Raw genomic sequence first — 21,700 nt, 5'->3', positions numbered from 1 at the left:
ACTGATGATGCCATTAGGCGAAATATATATATTCCATTGAATTCATTGACAGATTTCGTAACTTGGAAAATGCTTTCCATTCTCAGTTATACAATTAAATAAACGGTGATCGTCGATGACCATGTTGCCTGTTGAAGGGTTAGATACTGTTCAGTTCAAATACTCTCATATTTCATTTAAATATACTTTCACTCGTTAAGTCCCTTATGATACGAACAACATCAAACAAACAAAATTTACAACCTTTTCTATAGGTTTGAGATAGTGCTTTGATTTTTGTCTTCTTTCACTTGTCACGTGGTCGTCCTCATTCAAATCTTCCGAATCCGAATCCTGGACATCATCATCTAGATCGTACTGCATCAAATCAGCCAGTTCACTTGCTGAACGAACTTCCTGTAAAATTTTGTTATTAAAGTTTAAAGTGATTAAAACAAGAAATAAAACAAAGAATACATTTTTCATAAATCTAAATCTAAACAGTAATTTGGCTTGATAAATTTCTTGTTTATTCCATTATCTAAGCAAAGCGTGCTTCAAAAGCCTTGTCCACAAAATAGGAAAACCTAAGGGTAAAAGAGAAGTTATACGTTTCAGTTTATTTAACTTTACCTAAAACAATACCCAATGTATCACATAAGTGCATACAATGGACGGTAAATCCGGGTCTTCGCCTAATTCGGACAAAATCTAAGTACAAATAATTTGTAACGTGGTAAGGCTTTAACTAATCGACATCGGTTAATCAGGATCTTCGCCTAATTCGGACAAATTTTTGGTCCAAACGGGTCCGGATTAACCGAGGCTTATTGTATTTGTCACTCACATTGCCAAAAAATGTTTTTAGTCTGTATTTTTTGTTACCTGGAGCAGTTGAAGGGCAAATGTCTCGCAACCATCAGCCATGCTGCAATATGCTTCTTCCACCTCTCGTTCCCTCTGTGCAAGCTGGTGCAGTTCGTTGAATAAATCCATAGAGGCGTTAAGCGGGTCCCACGACATGCCCTTTTCACTGGGAAACAACACACCGTCACAATAGGACAAACTTTTCAATTCTGTATATTTCGGTCATTGGGGAGCAATGTGGTAATACCGGCGGCCCTTGACACTATTCGACAAGGTTTTTTCGGTGTTTTTTTCTTGTCGAACCCTTTCCTCTTTTCCTAACACTGGTTTTTAGGTCCCCTCGACTACCTCCACCAACGTTAACCTCAGTTACATAACGACTTACAATAGCTACAACGCTTTCAGTTATGACCCACCAATTGCCCCTTTCTCTATTTTGCGCAGATAACGTTTTAACGCTGCGCAGCTATTTCCGGCATGGTGATTGTTTTAGTGCTATTATCTCGCTATGTTTTCTTTCACCAAGCAAAATTAAACTTAACTCAACTCAATACTCAATACTTAAGACATGTACAATGTCGGGGCATTGTGTAACTGTGTGCCGAAGAGTTACTATCTTTTAAAATTCAAAAACGTTTTGAAACAGGTATGCAAAACAGGCCGACAAACTCTATAAACCAGGGGCCACCAACGTACGGCTTTTTGGGATTATTTTTGTTATTTATTTTTTAGGAAAATATCTATTTATCCAACCCAAACTATGCCAGTTTGACTTCGTACGAAAGACAAAGTTAGAAAAAGGCAAAATCCTGTTGAGAAAAACGTTTTATGTGGAACCCCTGACTTATTCAAATATCTCTAAGCTGGGATGTAAAGGAGGGTCTTCCCTAACATTCAGGACTTCCCAAATATAAATATTTAAGTTGTAGGGAAACAAATGTTGCAAAGCTAAAACTCTAAAGAAACAAACGGTTTATAGTCTTAAGAAAATGAAAGCGTGCATTCTTTAGGCAGAACATAAATTATTAGTTTAAAGTTTGATAAAAGCTAAAACATTCGCTCTGTTGAAAATCGTTTTCAAGTAACGCTTCCAGCTTATAAAAAAACCAATCTCAGAATATTATTGTGTCCAAATAACTAATCCTTTGTATTTTGTACGCACAGCCAAGTATTTTAGGTTACAAATAATTAACAGCCAACAATGTATTGATGGGGTGACATATAATTGAAACAAGCGTTCTGTTTTTAACCAATGTTACATATTTAAGTGGATTTCCTATTCAGCAAGGCTGTTTGCCATTGACATGTGTTAACATCCTAAAGAGCACATGGTACTGAAACGCAGTTTTGGCAAGTCTAGTGTATTTCAATTGACTGGGTTTAATAGAATGTTTTTGTTTTTTTCATTAGACTACTGACATTTGCTTTAGAAGGTTTTAAATTTCCAAATCATTCCATTAAACTCAGTCATTTGTTCCAAAAAAACTGTAGCTCCAAATAAAATGTCCTATAGAGAACTTTTTCGTCTGCAAGGGGTGTCTTACCAAATCAAACCGGTTTTTCTGACATTTTCATGCAATAAGGCAAGAGCTAGTAGATAAATATACTGGCAATGTATACACAGTGATTTGCAGTACGGACATAAAACGTCCATAGGGATTATACGAAAAAAGCACACGTGCAATAATTTACATCCTAAGAGCAAAATGGGGTTCTTGCATAGGCTTACTTGAACATAAGCAGCATAAACGACGGGCTTGCTCTAGCTTTGTAATGGAGCAATCGTTCCATAACAGCATCCCAAGAGTATGGGTCGAATCCTTCGTCGAGTATAAACTCGTTTTCGCTGAACGTAAGCCGATGTGAGTACCTTAAAGAAGTAACAGGTTAAGAAAAGGATTAAAGTTTATGTACAGCGTATAACTGCTAGAGAACTTAATACGCCTTCATAGGTCTCGGCGTACTGTGATTTATACATGAGCGTGCCGTGATCGCTGGCCTGCACGAACGCTTCAGGGCTGATCCCAGTTATAAATTTATGTTCATCTTAACTACCAAAGAGCTTGTGTGTAGCGGATACAATCTAGTGCAGGGGCGGGCAACTTCTCCATTCGGCGGGCCTGATATGGGAAAATGAAGTACTTGGCGGGCCGGATTCCTGAATCGATACATTAATCGCGTATTTATCCAGTGATTTAAAACGGATTTTTGACCCCCTTACCAGAGTTGGGGAACCTTTTTGTTTATAAAGGCTACAAACGATTTATCGACACTCGTGTAGGCCGCATAGACTATTTCCCAGGCCAAGGACAGTGATGTTCAAACTTTTTGACTTACAGAATGGTCGTTTTGCTATTTCCTCGTAGTTTGTAGGACTTACGGTCCAAGCTAATTAAAATTCCTCACTACATTTTCATCTTCACTACAACATTCAGGATTTATTTAACCTTGAAATTGCTGAACCTGGAGTTTTTGGTAGTCCTATGGAAATCGCTTTATGTACCACTATGGGAACATTGGGCTTGTTTGAAAACCGCTGCCCTGGAACTAATCAAAAAATAATCTGCAATAAAATCAAAAATACGTTTCTGTCTATTTTTTTCAGCGCCTGGTGCAGTCGGTTATATCAACATCTTAAAAATGTATTTTGCCATCGAAGGCCGCACTTAGTGCCCTAAAAGGCCGCATGTGGCCTTTAGGCCGCAGGTTCCCCACCCCTGAACTATTAAAGTAGGACACACACAAGGTTGGTAGTTATGTCGTAACAATGGACGTATGGTGCAATGGTAACAACAGCGGGAATTTTTTTTGCTATTGGATGAGTTACTGTCCGTTACAACTGTAATTTGACGTAGTAAGCAAGTAATGGGGGATTGCGGCAGACTGTGGCCGCGGGTCACATTATCATGTAAGACCGGAAACTGTCCGCGGGCCGCTCAAAATCCCGACGCGGGCCGGATCCGGCCCGCGACGGGGTTTTCAGCGGCCCGCGGACAGTTTCCGGTCTTACATGATAATGTGGCCCGCGGCCACAGTCTGCCACAATCACCCACTACTTGCTTACTATGTCAAATTATAGTTGTAACGGACAGTAACGCTCCCCAATAATAATAAAAACTTTCCTGCCGTTGTTACCATTGCACCATACGTCCATTGTTACGACATAACTGCCAACCTTATGTGTGGTCTGCTTTCACGGTTTCCTTTGTTTCCACACGTGTACCCTAGTTATAGTGTTTCAGCAGTACCTAAGTCTGTGGTGTATGCATTAAATTTGCTGTGGTGAATAATTTTATGTTATATCAGTTAGATTGTTTGGACTGTATTGTAATTGTGACGTTCTTGATTGTATTTGGTTTAGTTTAGGTGGTCAAGAATCCGTTTTAAATCACTGGATAAATACGCGATTAATGTGTCGATTCAGGAATCCGGCCCGCCAAGTACTTCGTTTTCCCATATCAGGCCCGCCGACTGGAGAAGTTGCCCGCCCTTGGATGGCATCTCGAAAGCTATTTCCATTTTGGGTAATTTCTTGTTTTTGTGCCGATGCACACGGCTTGCTTTGTACTCTTAACACCAAACAATGCCCTTAATTTTGCAAATCATCCTCTGTCATGTGACCTGTGACGTCAGAATTCTCTGTGTGTGGAAACAAATGCGGCTTGAGCGAATATTTGCAAAGAGTCAGATTACCAGTTAAACACTAAGATCTGGTTTCAACTGGCTGTGAACTTTTGCATTGAACCGATACCGAATGGCTTGAAAGCACTTAAAGCTTTGGAGTTTGCGTCTGTTCTCGCACGTACACTGAAGTACACAGTTAATATGCTAAGCAAGGGCGCCTAGGATAAATAGTATTGCGTGCTTTAAAGCATTTAAATATAGCTTTTTACCGACAGTCACTGTAAAATGGTTTCTTTAGTCAAGTAGAAAACTAATCACTGATTAGTTTAGTAATTAGCAATCAGTAAAATACTGAAATCCTTGGTTAATCCGGATATGTTTGGGTGAAAAAAATTGCTCAGATTAGGCGAAGATCCGGATTAACCGATGTCATTAGTTCAAGCCTTTCCACAATACTAATCATTTGTACCTCAAGTTTTGTCCGAATTAAGATCTGGACCTGTTCAAACCGAGGTTTTTCAACAATAAACTAAAGTTCATAAACAATATGTAGACACAACACAGTTACTCCTGCAGTATTTAAGGCCCCTCGACTGGTTCCTTTATAACGTCCCACAGCCGTGTTTACCCACAATGCGCCAACGGTAACTTGTGAGCCCCAGTTACATAACGTTTCATAACACAGTGTAGCTGCGGCACCTTCAACCATTATTCACCAATTGTGCCCATCACGGTTTTTCGCTCTATAAGGTTTTTAACGTTGCGCAGCTATTTCCGGCTTGGTGATTGGTCTAGCACAGTTGTAGCACGACTAGGGATGGGCCGAGCGGAGCCTGAACCCGAGTACTAGGTACCGAGCGTCGCTGTTTCTGATGCTCGGTGCTCGGCTGAGTAGTTTCACAAACTGACCTGAGCATTAAGTTTGCATAATCATGCCGCGCTAACATACCAAACTAGTGATCAAAAGGATATCCAAAAACAAAAATAACCGTTTTTTAATGCGTTAAATAGTGGAAAAAACGTGCACTTCTCGGGTCTGAACAGCCTAATACACCACTGGTGACATAAAGGACCTTGGAAAGCTACAAAACCAGCGTGAAATTGGGAATGTTTGTGACGTCACAATGCACCGAGACTGCTCTACCGAGTTCGACCAAACCAAACAGAACATTTGCAGTTTTGGCTCATACCTAGCGAAATCAACTCAGCTCAACTAAGTTATCAGAGCAAATTTACTCACTTGTATAGCAGCGCTAGTATCTTGTAGTTGTTTTTGTGAGCCGCCATCATAAACGGAGTTAGACCAGGTTCAAAAGGTGAAGTGGTGCCCGGCATAACTTGTATTGAAGTCTGTGGATCCTTTTCAAGCAGAAGTTCAATCGTTTCAATGTATTCGCTCTGGATTGCATAGAACAAAGCGTCGCCCATTGCAACACCCTCTGTAAGATATAAACAAATTTATTCAGTGGACTCGACCTTTTTTCTTGTTTAACCAAAGGCAGATGGAATAAAGATGAAAATAAATTCATAACTGGGTTCAGCCCTGGTGTGTCTATGTACACCAGCGATCACGGCACACTCATTTATAAATCACAGTATGTCATTCCCTATGCAGGCGTTATACCGAATCAGCCCTTCACCGAGCGTTCCTATATGGCAATGCGTAGGCTGGAAAAATCTAGCTTACGGTGGCAGGAGGTTTTCGCGAAAGGCAGGTTTAGAAGATAAAAAATCATTCTTAAGTTTTTTCAAAAAACATTATTTCAATAGACACTTAAGCTCTGGAAATATAACCTGTGAAGTTGATAAAAGACCATTTTTTACCGATCTTTGTATGGTTTAGTATGTTGTATATACATCTACTATGTTGTATATTAGATAGGAATAAAAATGTTTTGTATTGTTAAGGGAAGAATTCGTCGAAAAAGGTAGAAACCACTGCGTTACGTGTTAAAGCTTGCGACATTTGTTATTTGCAAAAAAGCACCATTTGCAATTTGGTACAGTTACATAAAACGAAACACAATAAAACATAATGCGGTGCAATGGGACATCCTGTTACAATGTAAACTTACCGACTTCGTTAACGATGAATTTCACAACATCAACATGGTTGTTAATTGTGGCTAAACTGAGGGCAGTTCTGTCTAGCGAATCCACGCAATTTACGTCCAAATGGAAAAGATAGTAGCCCTGTTCCACAAAAAGGTTACGGAGGCCTTCAATGTCACCGTCGGCCGAAAAGTGGAGGAAGTCAAGTTCATGAGAGTTCAGTTCGCCTAGGGAAATATTTTGTTACATTTTCAAGTTTTGTTAATTCTATTCGAATAAGAAAATGGCGACTATTGTTACCCTGCACTACAAAAACCAGTGTGTTGTTTCAACACGCCGGTGTGTTTCAACCACACTAACGGTGTGTTCCAAGAACACGGCAGGTGTGTTGTTACCGCGATAATCGATGTGTATTCGCTAAACGTCATGCCGCACAGTACGGACAGCACACCAGGTGTGTCGTTTCAAGGCCAAGGTGATGGGTTTCAAGTCCAAAAGCACAGAACAACACGCCGCCGTGTTGTTTTGTTGCTTTCCTTCTTTCCTTTTGGCTTTGGAAGTCACTCAACCGTAACGGCGGGAACGCACGAAACGGCTTTTCAGGTTCTTTTTTCTTTTGATTGACTAAAACTTAGTAAATTGATGAGTAAGAGACTCAATATCGAGGCTAATAGGAGTTAATTGAGTATTAATTGACAAGTTTTAATGTATTCAAGACTTTTGGACAATGTGAACAGGATGGTGTTGCAAATCTAATAAAGGTTGGTATATTTACAATTTTACATATATTTGTGCATGTATAAAACATATGTTTGTGTTTTGTGCATGTTGTAATGGCTTGTTGTTTTTTGTATTAGAATAGACTGTTACCAAATGACTGAGCGAAGTGGTTTTTATGACAACTTGGTATCACTGTCAAGTAGAACACATGCAAAACATGCATTCAAGTGACCTCTATTTGCATTTTTTGCCAAATTATTACAGTTCTGTTGGCAAGTGCTTGAAAGTGGTAAAGAATTTAACTTTCAACAATATCAATTCCTTTATACCAGAACTTTCTGCTTAATGATTACGTATTTCAAGTGTTTAATTTGTTGCAGAGTCCTGTACAAAACATAATGATGCAACTGACCTTACTGTGCATAACATGGATTATTGAACAACCAATTTTGTTACAAAGGCGGCACATGGTAGGCATTAAACCCAATGTTTATGGCTGAGTTGCAAACAAGTAAACATGTTTGAGATAGTTACATTTGGGAAAATACATCTTTTTTCATTGTGCAATAGCATATTATTCTAGTGTTCTTGTTGATGGATACATTACTTATACATTGCTTTATATACATTACTTGTTTTTAGACAATCAACATTAAGGGACACTCAATATCACTTGCTACCAGAAATCTTGAAGGGACATTTGGTATGTGAGTTTAATTGGCTTTTAAGTAATCGGCCTCTTTCTCCAGCATATTTTAAATATATGTGGTGTTTACTGATTTGCAGATGGTAAACGTAAATGATGTTCTCAAAAGTGCCACAGGGGAACCTTTAGATAATCATATGCTGGCTGATTGTTTGTGAAAGGAAATTCCTACAAAAAAAAGAAATGTTGTCATCTTCGAAACACAGGTATTTTGATTAGATCCATTAGTAACTCCAACAAACTTTGATTTCATGTAACCTTAACCATTACAATCACATTAACTGGCAGTAAAACCTTGTTTAATAACTGGTTATTTACTTTACAGGACCAGTTTGCAACATCGCCTGGTTATCCAAGTGTTGTTGTCAATAAGAATGAAATGAACAGGTTTTCTTCTGGTTTCGATTTTTCATTGTAATACTTGTTATTTTTATTGTAGTGATATTGAACATGCCATGACTGTGCATATGCAATATGCCTTGTTGAGCACATTATAATTATATAGCATCGGACATGCAGTTCAACTTTTGTTTTTGCGTGTATTTTTTACCTGTGTTTCCCCCACCGTTACATTCATGCCATAACTTTGTTTTGTTTGTTCTGTTAAACGTTATGTTCTGTTTCTTCGATATATGCGCTATTTTGTTGGTACGGTACTGTTTACAATAAAATACAAAACGGTATTTGGTGTGTCATGCTTTATAGCTCTAAACAACACGCAACACGCGTGTTGTATGAGTGTGTTCAAACAACACACCAGGTGTGTCGCAAAACTGCAGCTTCAAACAACACGGCAGGCGTGTCGTTGAACAACACACCTCCAAACAACACACCACCTGACAACACGGCTTAGTGTGTCGTGTGTTGTATACGGCTTCAAAATTGGCGTGTTGTTACAACACACCGGTTTTTCTAGTGTGAAATCAATATATATAATGTACACCACGTTATCGCAGCTGTAATATACATTCTCAAGCTTAAACTTGTAGTATTTTCAAGGGGGCACAAACGAGGGAAAATTGTGTAAATTGTACAGTTAAGAAAATTGAAAAAACACCAGTGATCTTATTTAGTAGCATTCAAATATGATATTTGACTTTTATAGTGTCATTTAAGAACAATGCCCAGTAAACCTCGGTAAAATCGGATTCGGTTAATCTAGATCTTCGCCTAGCTCGGACAAAACTTGAGGTACAAATGATTTTAATGTGGTAAGTCTAGAACTAATCGACATCGGTTAATCCACATCTTAGTATAATCCGGACAATTTCTTTGGTCTAAACAGGTCTAAATTGACCGAGGATTACTGTACCAGAATTTTCTCGAAGTGGCATCAGCCATCCAGTCTAGCAAAAGCCCCATGTAACCACAAAACGCCATGTGTTTTGAATTGCACATCATATGATTTATCTAAATTTATCTGATTTATCATTATAAATGCAGCAACCCCGAGTGATATGGCGATTTCATACGAGTCCTAATGTTAGGAAAAGACAAATTATTCATAACTCTATGGTTTTTATTACTAGGCAAATACATTTAAACCTTCAGGAAACAAACGGCCATTGGCATTTACAATTGAAAAGTCAGGGCAGAATTACAATGCATTGGCTCAGCAAAAACTAAACTGGTTATATGCTAATGAGCCATACCTGACCGTTTTAATATTAATAACTGAACGTTGACGTAATTTCAAGATAATTCAACGGAATATTACGTAAAGGTCGTTAACACGGGCAACGTAATAGCACTGACATATATTACAGGTCATTGTATGGTTTGATATAATTAAATGTATGATTTATACCAACGTAAGTTAAAACTGATTTCATGAAAAATTTCAAGGCATAAGTTTACATCTTGGGATAAATTTACCCCAAGGGGCAGATTTGACATGCCTTTGGGTTAAATATAGAAACATATAGGGCAGGGGTGGCCAAACTGCGGCTCCTTGAGCCTTCGATTGCGGCTCTTTAATGTTGCGCATGTATTTCCTCCATCCCCAGCTTTCTGAGTTATTAACTTGATTATAAAACAATGCATTCTATCACGTATTAACAATAGACGACTGATTATTTGTAATAACCACTGTACATTCCGAAAACCGAAACGACGTTATTGTACAAAAGTGTGCCTAGCTTGTGCATTGCAGTTAAATCAATTGTCAGGATTAAGTTGTGAGTTCGGGCTGACATTTTAAAGGCATTTTGCGGGTTATACTAGCAATAACTGCGAAGTTTAGCAAAAAATGTCGTTAAAAACTCATTGCAAAAAAAGAAAGTATGAACAGAAAAATAGAACTTTTAAAACAGAATGGGACGAGGAGGTTGCATTCACTGATAATGGAGGCAAACCTGAGTGTCTTATCTGTCAAGCTTCGCTTAATCATTACAAAACTAGCAACTTGAAACTGCATTACGAAGCTAAACACAAAAACTTTTCCATTATATCAGCATAATTTCAAACACCTTGCAGCCCAGGTGGAGACTCGCAGTATCACCACACAACAATAATCGTTATTTGATAGCGTACACTTCATTGTAAGTGAATAAATTCGTTTCGGATTTTTTGTGTTGCGGCTCTTTTGAAACTAAGTTTTGTGATATGCGGCTCGTGCATGAAGCAGGTCTGGCCACCCCTGATATAGGGTAACCTAGGGTACATGGGCCACTAAAGGATCTGTTAAAGTACTTTAAAGGGTTCGGATACCAAGACCAATCAGGAAACCCATTTTTATGCACATTTTAAACATTGTTTAGGCTCGTTATAACTTACTTTGTCTAACCGTTATACACCTTGTACACCAAACACTGATTTTATAGATTCCATTTGAATAAAGAATGTAAAAAAGATTGTTTACTTATCGATATACATTATTGCAGCATGTCTTCTTAAAGGGATTTTACAACTTTTGTCAAAATTTTAATGGGGCCCGTGAATGAATAAAATGCTAAGAAACACTGATCAATTGTTTTCTATTTAAATAAGGTTCTGAAATGATAATAATTACTTTTAGATACAGATTATTGTAGCATGTCTTATAAAACGATTTTAATACTTTTGACAAAATTTTTGATGGGGACTGAGACCGAAATTTTTAGGAAACACTGATTTAACTTTTTCTATTTGAATAAGGTTCGGAATGAAATTGATTACTTTTCGATAAAGATTGTTCTAGAATGGCATCTACAATGGAATTTTACAACTAAAAAAAAATATTACAGGGTTCAGTGACCGATTTTTTTTTGAGACACACTGATTTAATTTTTTCTATTTGAATAAGGTTCTAAAATGAAATTATTTACCGTCATCAATCATACGGGGAGCGATCATTATTCGATTGTCCACACTCTCTCCATTTGAATGGTTCGATCTTACTGACCTGCAATGTGAACACATTGAAATTAACGTAACTAGAATATTAAAGCACAAATCACAGTACGCCAGGCCCATTGAAGGCGCTATACCGAATCAGCCGGTCACCAAGCATTCACCACCATATGGCAAGGCGTAGGCTAGAAAATCTTTATGTTCATCTTAGAATATTAAAGGAACTACATCATCATACTGCATTCCAATTACCAAATGACTCTTTTAAAACACGTTTGTACGTGTGTCCTGACGTGGTAGATAGTTAAAACGTGTTTCTGTAAATATGTGATTGGAATTATATTGCAAATCTAGTTTTTAGCTTGGAGGGTGTCCATTTTCTAATTTCTAATGACGAATATGCAGACAACTACTTTTAAATTAATTTGCACATATTCAGTAGGGAATTAAAATGTAATTAGTTACGTTATATTATTTTGTTTCTTGTTTAGTTGTGTCATAACAATGACATTCTATTAAGGTTACGCCCTGTGTAACCTGGTTTTTTTTGAAAATCTGATAATATTGTTTCTAAACTAATCCATGCAAATTACAAAAACGAACATCTCATTTCATGATTAAGCACTTAACACGAATGAACTACACTTGTTTGTCGCAACCTTGCAGTTGTATTGCTATGCAGGGGGCTTCTGCAGGCGTGTTTGGGGATTTATGCATCCTTGCCTATGACACTACATGCTTCAAGTGCCTGTGCAATGTTCTGACTAATGGACCGGACAAATAGAGTGAGTAACAACAATAAAAATCAACAGGAAACGTTTACCGCTTCACTGGCCCGCAAACAAGCTGCTAAATTATGTCTTGGCCTGCTCTATACACCCGATGCGTAAAAGATTAGGATCCAGAATTATAATAGGATTTTTATCATTAAAGTTAAAATTCGCTAGACCTGAAAACTTGGACTTAATGAATTTTGTGATAAATGTACAGGCTTTTGCCTATGATAATGGCATGACTGAGTAAAACGTCTAAAACAAAAAAGATCATCTAACAACTTCAGGACAAAATATGTACACGCCTAAAAAGATTTGTTTATGTTAATGGTTTTACTGACTAAAAAGTTTTAAAACATCACGGATTTTTATATTTTTGCCCCTTCCCAAAAAAATATGGATGTATTTGCTTCTAAAAACTGCCAAACTTCATTCCTAAGTAAAGAAATTTCTACACACAAAGATTTCCGTTCGTCTGTTAAGTACATTACACAACAAAGTGCTTCTATAAATCGAGTCTTCTTACTTTCCGCGGGGGTTTCCACGTGACATGACGTCACTGAGGAGTTTTTCGTCACGTGATGTGATGACGTCGTGCTCAGGACGTTTGCGTTTCGGACTTAAACTTCCAGATGTCAGTAGTGCTGTAAAAAAGAAAAAAAAACGTCATCTTATCATTTTATCACATTCGGGGTATTCGAAATTGCTGTAAGAATATGAAAAACATCACTAAATTGTTTTTGTTTTCTTGCGTCAATGATTTGTACACTTGTTTTGCTAATTTGTAAAAAATATTTCTGCCAGGTAAGTTGTGTGAAGGAAGCATAGTTGTAAGTTGGGTCTGGCCTTTGGGCTTAACTTTATGTAATATAAATTAGCTATCTAAGTAGCTAGTATAGCTGGATTTAACCCAACAGCCCGAAAACGTCTTGTTTAGGCCATTGTTATTATCGTCCTTTTTGTATGTCTTCTCTATTATAGGCATGTCAATCAAACTTTCGGGCCTAAACGGACTTCTCAAAAACGATTCGGTTCGGGTTCAATCTAATTTCAGACCCGCACACAACTATGACAGGCAAATGCTTTATTAAAATTGTTAAGAGTGTGATTATACTGCTTAGCTCCGTTTATAATCAAGCTACTTATGACTCTTAGGACACCGAATTTATAAGCGTGCTACAGATAGCCACCTGTGATTATGCATGATCTTATTGTTGCACTGACAACTGCTGTGTTATACACGACGAGAAAGAGCGGCGGTCTTCCTGTGGCAATCCTGTCGCTTGTCACATTTTGTCTAGCATAGGGTATTGGCAAATTATGTTTTTTAAAACAAGGCCCTAAATAAGCTCAAATGTGATACAAATGCGGCACAAATGATGAAAACAGACAAATAACCTGCTGCTGCCAGGCATAATATCAGCCATTTAGAGCTCTACTAGGAATTGTATTTTTGTAACGTCATTTCGCAGTCCTATACAGGTCGCCTTTATCAGAGTAAATAAAAAGATACTGCAATTAAAAGCGAAAATATGGGCATTTAGATCCAAGTGTTTTTGGACAAAAATACTGACATGAATGATTTTAATTTACCTTCTTTTCGCAGCAAAATGTCCGAAGCAGCAGCTTGGTCTTCACTTGTCTCTTCTAAACTTCTCTCTACGTTGTGGACGCAACAGAACAAAAATGTGTTATTTAAAACCACACATATTGCAATAACGTTTGACTGAAAAACAATAACTTGGATTGATAGCCCACCCGGCGCATTCCAGACAAAACAAAGACACATTATTAGTCAACAATGCAAGTTATGTGCTAGCAACAATGTCATTGGTTTCGTGTATTTGCTTGTGCTTCTGCATATAGTGTACATTTTCACTCAATCTAAATTCTTCTTAAGTAACCGTTAAATGCAGCATAAACTGATCACCAAAGGTTACATTAAATGACGCACATGTGATGTAATTTGACAAGGTTTTTATTCATTGCTGACATAACCTCCAATTTCACCTTTGGGAGTGTTCCACCGGTATATATGAATAAATACATATATTTACACTGCCTTACTAGGTACCCATATGCTTTATTTTGCTGTGTAATGAGAACTCAAAGGGAAAACCGTCGCCGAAAACGCAGCTTGCAAATACCTGAATTGGCATTAAAGTCATAATACATAGATAACACTGGTAAATATAACTATGTAACAAGTGCGGTGTTACTTTTAATACGGAGAGTAATATACCCAGAACCGCTGACTATATGTATATAAATAATGGTAATCAATTTAAAACAACGGCCTATACGTCAGCTAATTTATTTATTTTATAACCTCAACAGTGCAATTGAACAGCATTAGTTATAAGTACGTTTAACCATGGTACATCATTTGTGAATTTTCGCATTGCTGCACTATATTTTATTTGTATGTAGTGAAACAAAAGTACGCCAAAAAATCACAATTTTTAGGGCAAATTTTAGTAAAAAGCCAAGTTATCTATATATAACCGGCAGAATTTTTTTTAAACTTTAATACATATAGGCTATCTGTTTCATGAAGCGCTAAAAATAGCCCACAAGCACTGGGAAAACATCTAATCTTTCACTAAATCTAGAATCTTCGTTTTCAGTAAGTGTCAAACTACCCAACACTAACTTAAATATCAACTAAAAGTTGGTATTTTACGGTATTCCTGTAAATCTATACCTTACTCGATCTGTAATACAACCCCGATTCTTCTAAGCATGACCTACAGAGGTTTTCATGCACAAGAATTTCAAGAAAAAAAAGCCTGTCCACCATTGAGAAAACACGAAAAAAACAGACGTTCGGAAGCACTCCTGTTGTTCGAAGTTTAAGGGGCAATGTTTGGTTTGAAAACTGATATGCAACCATGCGGATAGATTGGTCTGCTTTGACCTCAAGCTAGACTTGTTATATGTCTATGCAACCACCACATGCCTTTTTTTGAATTGCCAAAAATTATTTGATGTAGACCTAACATACAGATACCACCGCATAAAACGTAAATATTTTGGATGATTTTAACGTATTGATTGATCTGTATTGACAATGGTTTAGAATTTATACTATTTCTACCTGAAAAGCATTGATTACACAACAATTATAAAACAGAAATGGATTTTTTTGGGCTCGTTCGGGCCTAAAAACTAAGAAATGATCGATTAATACTGTTGTATATTTAAATCGTTTAAGTCATAACTAAACATAAACTAAACCTTATAATTTGAATGAAATGAACAAGCTTCAGAAAATTTCTGACAACCAAAAAGCGTTTAGCATGATCACTAAAGCGTGCTAACATTCAAAACCGCTAAAACGTCAAAAGTTTATGCATAAATGGCAGGGAAACCATATGGGTTACAGTTGACATAGCATGTAACCGCATAAACTTCCCGTTAGCGCAGTCATTCGCAAAACGGCCATCAATCAGGGTAAACATGGATGTACCCACGTTTTGTAACCGGCTAAAGCAGGCTGTAACATGATTGGCTTGTCAATTTCGCACGACCTTCCCTGTCCAGACTCCAATGCCCCTTTTGTCAACCCATCAAAACACTCGCTTCAACCCATGATTCTTCAAATTTTGAAGCTCATGCACACTTAGACACATAGTTTGAAAACTGACTTTTGGCTTATTTAAATACATTTTTCTTGCTTCTACAAACGCTTTATTGCGTTTTACAATTCCGAATGGCCTACTGACCGAAACATTTCACTAAAATTTAAAGTTTTATTTACCATGCACTTAGGAAACTACCTTGCGTTGGGTTAAAGGGACTAATGTTTTGATAAACGTTATTTTAAATAGCTTAGCGGACGCCAAGCATGTAATCACTTTAAACGTTGGCTTTAGTCTAGTTTAGCTAACAGTGCTTACAAAATCATTGCGTTTACTAAACAAAGATCAAAAACTGAAAAATGCACACAATTTGGAGGTATTAACGTCTCAAACTTATAAGCAAAACATCGAAATTTAGTTACCCCACAAATTGTAAAACTGCTATCTCAGCGCATTTTATCGGAATTCGTTCATAATAAGCATCAAATTTAAACTAATACCTGTCAAGAATCCATAATAAACAAAAAAAATTAGCACAGCTAACAGCAAGCAAAAGTATATCTTTGCTAACCAATACAACTTCTTCAGTCTGTAGCCTACATTGCTTCATATAACATCACGTTATAGTTGGGTTTCAGTATTATCAGCTACGGCCGGAAGACGCTCGTCATATCCATCAATCATAGTTACTGCTCTTATAGCCGTAACCCCGAACTGGTGTAATTAAATAAACGCTAAAAGCCTTAAACCGAAACTGCTAAAAGCGTGTACTGGAGACTTGTGACGTAATAATATAGAATCTAGGTTGCAATGACTTGGACCACAGAAGTTAATTAAATCATAAATTTAATAATTCGGCTTCTAAAACAGTTTTACTTCAACAAATTTTGGTCCCAGATAGTATTTCCCTTAACTATCAGGCATAATGAAACGTAACATAATTGGAAGATTGTAGTTTTGAAAAATGTCATCCATAAATTGACGGTCTCATTACATAAAAGCTTTCAAAGTGAAGCATTTCTCTGTGGAATTGGTCTAAAAACCCATCTAATTTTCTACACTTTTACATTTTTAAATTTTGGTTAAACCTTAGCGGCAATAATGAAACAATAATTGCTAAATTCAAGATGCCATTTGGCACAACCTTTTTCATACATTGTGACACACTAGCGATTTTTACCGAATTACCGAAACTAGCAAACCCCTCCAGCCTAAACACCAATGTTTTTACCTCACTGTGTGGCTTGGCACAGCTGCACCTGTTCAGTTCTTGATGGAATGTTGATGATCCATTGGACATACGCAATGTTGACAACTGATAGACTTTTCTCGGTATATTAGCGGAAAGCGTTGCCATATCCGACAGCTATAGCTTCATTTACATCTACATATGTGCGCGAATTTGTACAAATTGGCCTGCGCTCACATGAAGCAAAGGTTTCACGTACTGAATGGCCACACACTGTTTAACATAAGCACTGATTTAAAAGATATGTTCGGAACTAACAAACATACACCACAAAACTGCGTTTATGCGACTTAATTTATCTACAAGACTTTTGATTTGTTCGCACCAATGAATTGATTCGTTACTTTATATTCAACAGGTGCATATAATATTCGTTGGCGCCAGTATTTACCGTAAGTCAAAAAATAATGCAGATAGTCACTGAATTCATTTTTGAGATTGTGAAATATAATCTGACGTCGTGACGCTATACTACCTACGTATCGTTGGCAACATGACGTCATGCAATAACGATTCAAACAGGCATAGTAAAAAGACACGAAACCTTTGAAAAATCTTCCGACTAAAATTAGTTGGGAATGCCCTAACAAAATATCTTTTACGCGGATTGCTACCTAAGTACAGTAAACTTGGGAAAATTGCACTTTCTAAATCTTCTAATCCGGAATTTTTACGTTATAATTGCAAATGTGTATATCAAACCATGGCTACTTGTTACACTGCATATTTATCGCCACTGTTTATAAAATTAGAGCGAAGACACTCGATTAACTGACTGCCATTAAAACAGCAGACATGACGTAACAGTCAGTTGTGCAGTTTATCCCAATCAATGCCAACAACATACATTACATTGTATCAATATATATTTTTTATCGTTATTGGGTGGTTACTGATCCCAATTAAGGTGATTAGTATCAACCATTGTATAGATAAGTTCTAAAAAAATGATATCGGTTCGTCCTGATCAGTGCTGGATTAAGGGTCTGCTGGCCTGTAGGCACATTTTATAAGTGGCCCGAAAATCAGGGTTACCAACTAAAAAAATAGAATTATCAGTGTTGCAAAAGCATTGTCACAAAGATCGTTGTTGTAAAGTGGCCTGGATTTTTGACTGGCCTGTAGGCACGTGCCTACTTTGCCTAATGGTTAATCCAGCACTGGTCCTGACCTTCGCGGTTTACTGTGTATTGGAAAGCTTTGTTTTGTGGCAGTTACGCCATACGCTGGCGTCTATACGCACTTATTGTAACTTATAAACGATTTTTTGACACCAAAGCAACGTCTGTGATGCCTTTAGACTTGTATAAAAAACACCCTTTCTCTATGATGTATATAGAAATGTCCTGGATTGGACGTTAAAGCAAACCAATACCAATACTATGTCCGTAAACCAGTGGTTCTCAATTGTGGTCCATGGAATTTGGCGATAAACTGTTGATGATTGCATATTACATATTGATAGAGGGTCAAAATGATAGTTGTTGGTAATTTTATCTTACTTTTTGCAAATCGGTTTTAAAGAATTATGTTTCAAGCCTAAATGCTTGTTGTGTGTGCTAATTACTCCAATCTTGCCCCAAAATGGAACTGTCCCGGATCTTATCTTTACTATAGGCCGGTGGGCAATTGCCTGAAACGAGTTGAGAATCACCGCCGTAAACAAAAGAACTAACCTGATGGTGTTCCAGAAGGCGACTTGGCCAATTTTTTCCTCGTGGTGTTGGGCGGCGTGGCAAGAAACAAAGTAGTAAGGGTGTTTCTACGGGATGAGTTGTGGTCACATTGCACGATGTTGATATTACCAAGACTTCCACTGCGACCGTGCGGCGAAGTTGGGCCAGTAAACCTGAATACTGGCAGCGGGATAAACGTAGGAGCCTGTCTTCCTGCTTCTCGCTGCAAAGTAGTACGTTGCCTTAAAACAGCCCATTTGTCCATGCTTGCTTGGTAGACACTGCGTCAAATGGACTGGTACACTACGACGATTAGTGAAAACTGACTTGAGCGTCAAGATTAGGACATTTGAGTCAGTTTTGTGACCAAGTAATTAAATTAACGGCGCCGACAGTTTTTGAGCCAATACAGGATTACTGTAACTCGACGCTTTAAGCATAAAAGCATGATGCTTGAAGCGTCGTTTGCGTTGGTATGTGTTTGTCAGGCGTTTGTCGCTGTGATTGACCTGTGAAAATGCGAATGGTACAAAAAACCCGACTTATGGAATTACACTAATATCTAGAAATGAGTGACCACTTTGTATGGTGAAAATTGGCATAAACTTTAAATACCTTAGCTTAATGCTTAGCAATGGTTTAAATTCATTTGACGAAAAATGCCGTACAACAGCAGTAATATTGCTAGCAGGGAGTCGAACCGGAACTGAAACGGAACTGCAAACTGGTTTTTGGGTAGCTTCCATGCTTAATGCCGTAAATTACAATTTCAAAAAAACGAACCTGACCTTATGTTTTGCCGTAGAACCAGTTAAAATGCAGACTGTATTATTTTTTGGGAATTACCACGGCAAAAAGGATTGATTTCAGAACAAGTTACTGAAGAATACGCAAAAAAACAGCTATAAGGCGTGTCAAAATGACGAAATATATATAGTGTTGCGCAGCGTTCGGTCAAACGGTTTCAAAACAAGCAAACCAGCTCGAACCAGGTAATTTAAGTGCTCACCTGGAACAAAACCGGAACTCATAAATACATATCTTGTGAAACATAAACCGTATCCGAGCCCCCCCAAAACAAAAAAATAATAGTCAACCTGAACCGAACCGAAACCCTCACGACAAACGGTTCTCTCTCGCCAATAGTAATAGCAAATATGGTTGTTTGTGACCATCTGGCAAAATCGTGCAGTGACTGCACCACATTGGTTAAACGCACACACCTAAACGTGGAGCAACATCAACGCTTCATGAACTTGTAATTTTACTAATTGGTCCAGATTTGCTGATGCGTAAAGTTTATGTAGTTGCAGCTGGCCAAATTACGTTTAGATTCGGATGTAGGTTAGTCCCTAATTGCGTTGAAAGCCGCAAAAACTGTTTCCAAAATTTTACGCAGTCTGCTTACAAAGCCACGTTTACGAGGTTGAGGGTTTGAAAATATTGTTGTAAAAACTTACAGGACAACCTTCTAAGGATGCACTATAAGCTCCCATTCGGAGGGCAAAGTCCAATCAAATTTAGCCATAGAAGGCATGTCAATAGATTACGTAATAATGTTACCTGTCTGATGTCTTCATGTGATCCGAAGCTCAGACCCTGGCTCACAGTAGCCAGCCTTGGCACTTTATTTTGACTCATTTTGAAATGGTTTTCGTTTTCTATCTACTGTCAAGATTTGCACACATATTTCCTATGGCAAGCCACCAAATGCTGACACATGAAAATAAATTACAGCATTTATTAGTAATAAGGGAATTTGAATCAAGTAAAACAACACACGTTACTAGTGTTTAGATTCTTTACAAAAATGAGTTTGAAACAAAACTGTTTACAAAATAGTTTTGGCATCGAATGTTTATCAATTGTTAAGTTTTGTTCGGTCATAACCGTTGCAAATTGCGCAACAAGAGCAAGAGAAAAAAGAGAAAAGTAAGAAACAAATAGTGAGCAAATGCGCTCATTGGTAAAAGGCTTCAATTGTGAATGACGCATCCCTCAAGTTCGGTGTTTGTATTTCGAATGAGAGAGACGGACAATTAAGAACTGTCAACCAACATTTTGACATTTTGTTGGCTTTTTTGCAATTCTAACTTCCCATGCAGACAAGGTGCAGGCTTTCCACCATCTTAATATCGTCCTAATATTGTTGTCTACTGTCTGCTATATGTCACATCACACAACATATTTTTGAAACATAATCGTCATGTAACCAGTCGAAATTAAAGCTTTTTTACAAATGATAAACTAGTTTAGTAAGAAATATATGGGTTGATAACACGGAAGAAGCAAAAATAGCTTTTTCCAAAAAGCTTTTAAGTTATTATTTATCAATTAGATAAAACTCGGGGTCAACTTTTACACACTTTTAGGCCATGTTTGAGTTTCGGTTTGACGATCAGTTGACCGCAATTGTTTTTACCTAAGGCTGCAACTCAACGACAATGGGCGCTATGGTGGACCGCACAAGAATCGAACGTGTTTGTTATTAAAACTAGAGATGTACCGAATATTCGGTTTGCCGAATTTATTCGGCCGAATCGGCCACTTTTGCAAAGATTCGGTTTCGGCCGAATAATTTGTTGCGATTCGGCCGAAACCGAATCTTTTACGAACACACATTTAAAGCGTTAAGCGTATCTTTTCTGCTTATTACCAACGAAAATCTCGTCAATCATTATATTTTTTTAACACATTGACGCTTTTCCCACTGCCGACAAAAAAATCAGTAATTCATTGTCGGGTTGGGAATCATGCTTGAGGCAATGTTAAACCCCACAGAACTAAAATAAGGACGAAACACCACCATTCTGCACTAATTGCCTGGTAGATAAACTTATGTTTTCATGTCAAACGCGTAGGGTACGACTTCGCGTGACGTCATAAATGATTTCGGTTGACACACAACTTAAAAAAATCTTGCGGTTCACTAAGCTTCTTGCCATTGACCAAAAAGTCAACCTGCAGCATAAAGTGCTTCTGTTTACATAGAGAAACTTGATATTTCTTTAAATTGCCTAAATAATGCAAAACCATTTATTTAAACAAACTGGGCTAGTATTAACACATTTTTTATTTTTGCTTCAATTTTCAATTTCTGTCCTTTTTAAGTCAACTAATTTAAACGTCCAGACATGATTTAT

General features: G+C 37.5%; 1 protein-coding gene and 1 long non-coding RNA gene across 7 annotated transcripts in view; one reads left to right on the top strand and one right to left on the bottom strand.

The window, feature by feature from the left end:
- The window catches only part of LOC145205670 (short transient receptor potential channel 5-like), a 35,058-nt gene extending 16,170 nt beyond the window's left edge, over window positions 1-18,888 (bottom strand). For all 4 annotated transcript variants that reach the window (XM_080078405.1, XM_080078403.1, XM_080078402.1 and 1 more), the window contains exons 1-9: window positions 18,558-18,888; window positions 13,645-13,710; window positions 12,578-12,695; window positions 11,254-11,330; window positions 6,546-6,749; window positions 5,711-5,909; window positions 2,576-2,716; window positions 865-1,012; window positions 244-396 (exon numbers count right to left, since the gene is read on the bottom strand). In XM_080078405.1, coding sequence (XP_079934531.1) covers window positions 244-396; window positions 865-1,012; window positions 2,576-2,716; window positions 5,711-5,909; window positions 6,546-6,749; window positions 11,254-11,330; window positions 12,578-12,695; window positions 13,645-13,710; window positions 18,558-18,822 — 1,371 coding nt within the window. In that variant the 5' untranslated portion in view covers window positions 18,823-18,888. The remainder of the gene's footprint in view (window positions 1-243; window positions 397-864; window positions 1,013-2,575; window positions 2,717-5,710; window positions 5,910-6,545; window positions 6,750-11,253; window positions 11,331-12,577; window positions 12,696-13,644; window positions 13,711-18,557) is intronic.
- LOC145205672 (uncharacterized) lies at window positions 6,831-8,631 on the top strand. 3 transcript variants are annotated; one of them, XR_013853699.1, is made up of 6 exons: window positions 6,831-7,283; window positions 7,380-7,531; window positions 7,623-7,712; window positions 7,885-7,945; window positions 8,029-8,154; window positions 8,274-8,631. It is a non-coding gene; the product is annotated as an uncharacterized LOC145205672 (long non-coding RNA). The 3 variants fall into 3 exon arrangements; XR_013853700.1 differs by having other exon boundaries at window positions 7,885-7,949; XR_013853701.1 differs by lacking the exon at window positions 7,380-7,531.
- Window positions 18,889-21,700: the final 2,812 nt, after the last annotated feature.

This window comes from Phallusia mammillata, chromosome 8 (genome assembly GCF_965637545.1).
Source record: "Phallusia mammillata chromosome 8, kaPhaMamm4.hap1.1, whole genome shotgun sequence".
NCBI classification, from domain to species: Eukaryota; Metazoa; Chordata; class Ascidiacea; order Phlebobranchia; family Ascidiidae; genus Phallusia; species Phallusia mammillata.
The sequence above is the reverse complement of the archived record's forward strand: the minus strand, read 5'-3'. Positions and strand labels throughout refer to the sequence as shown.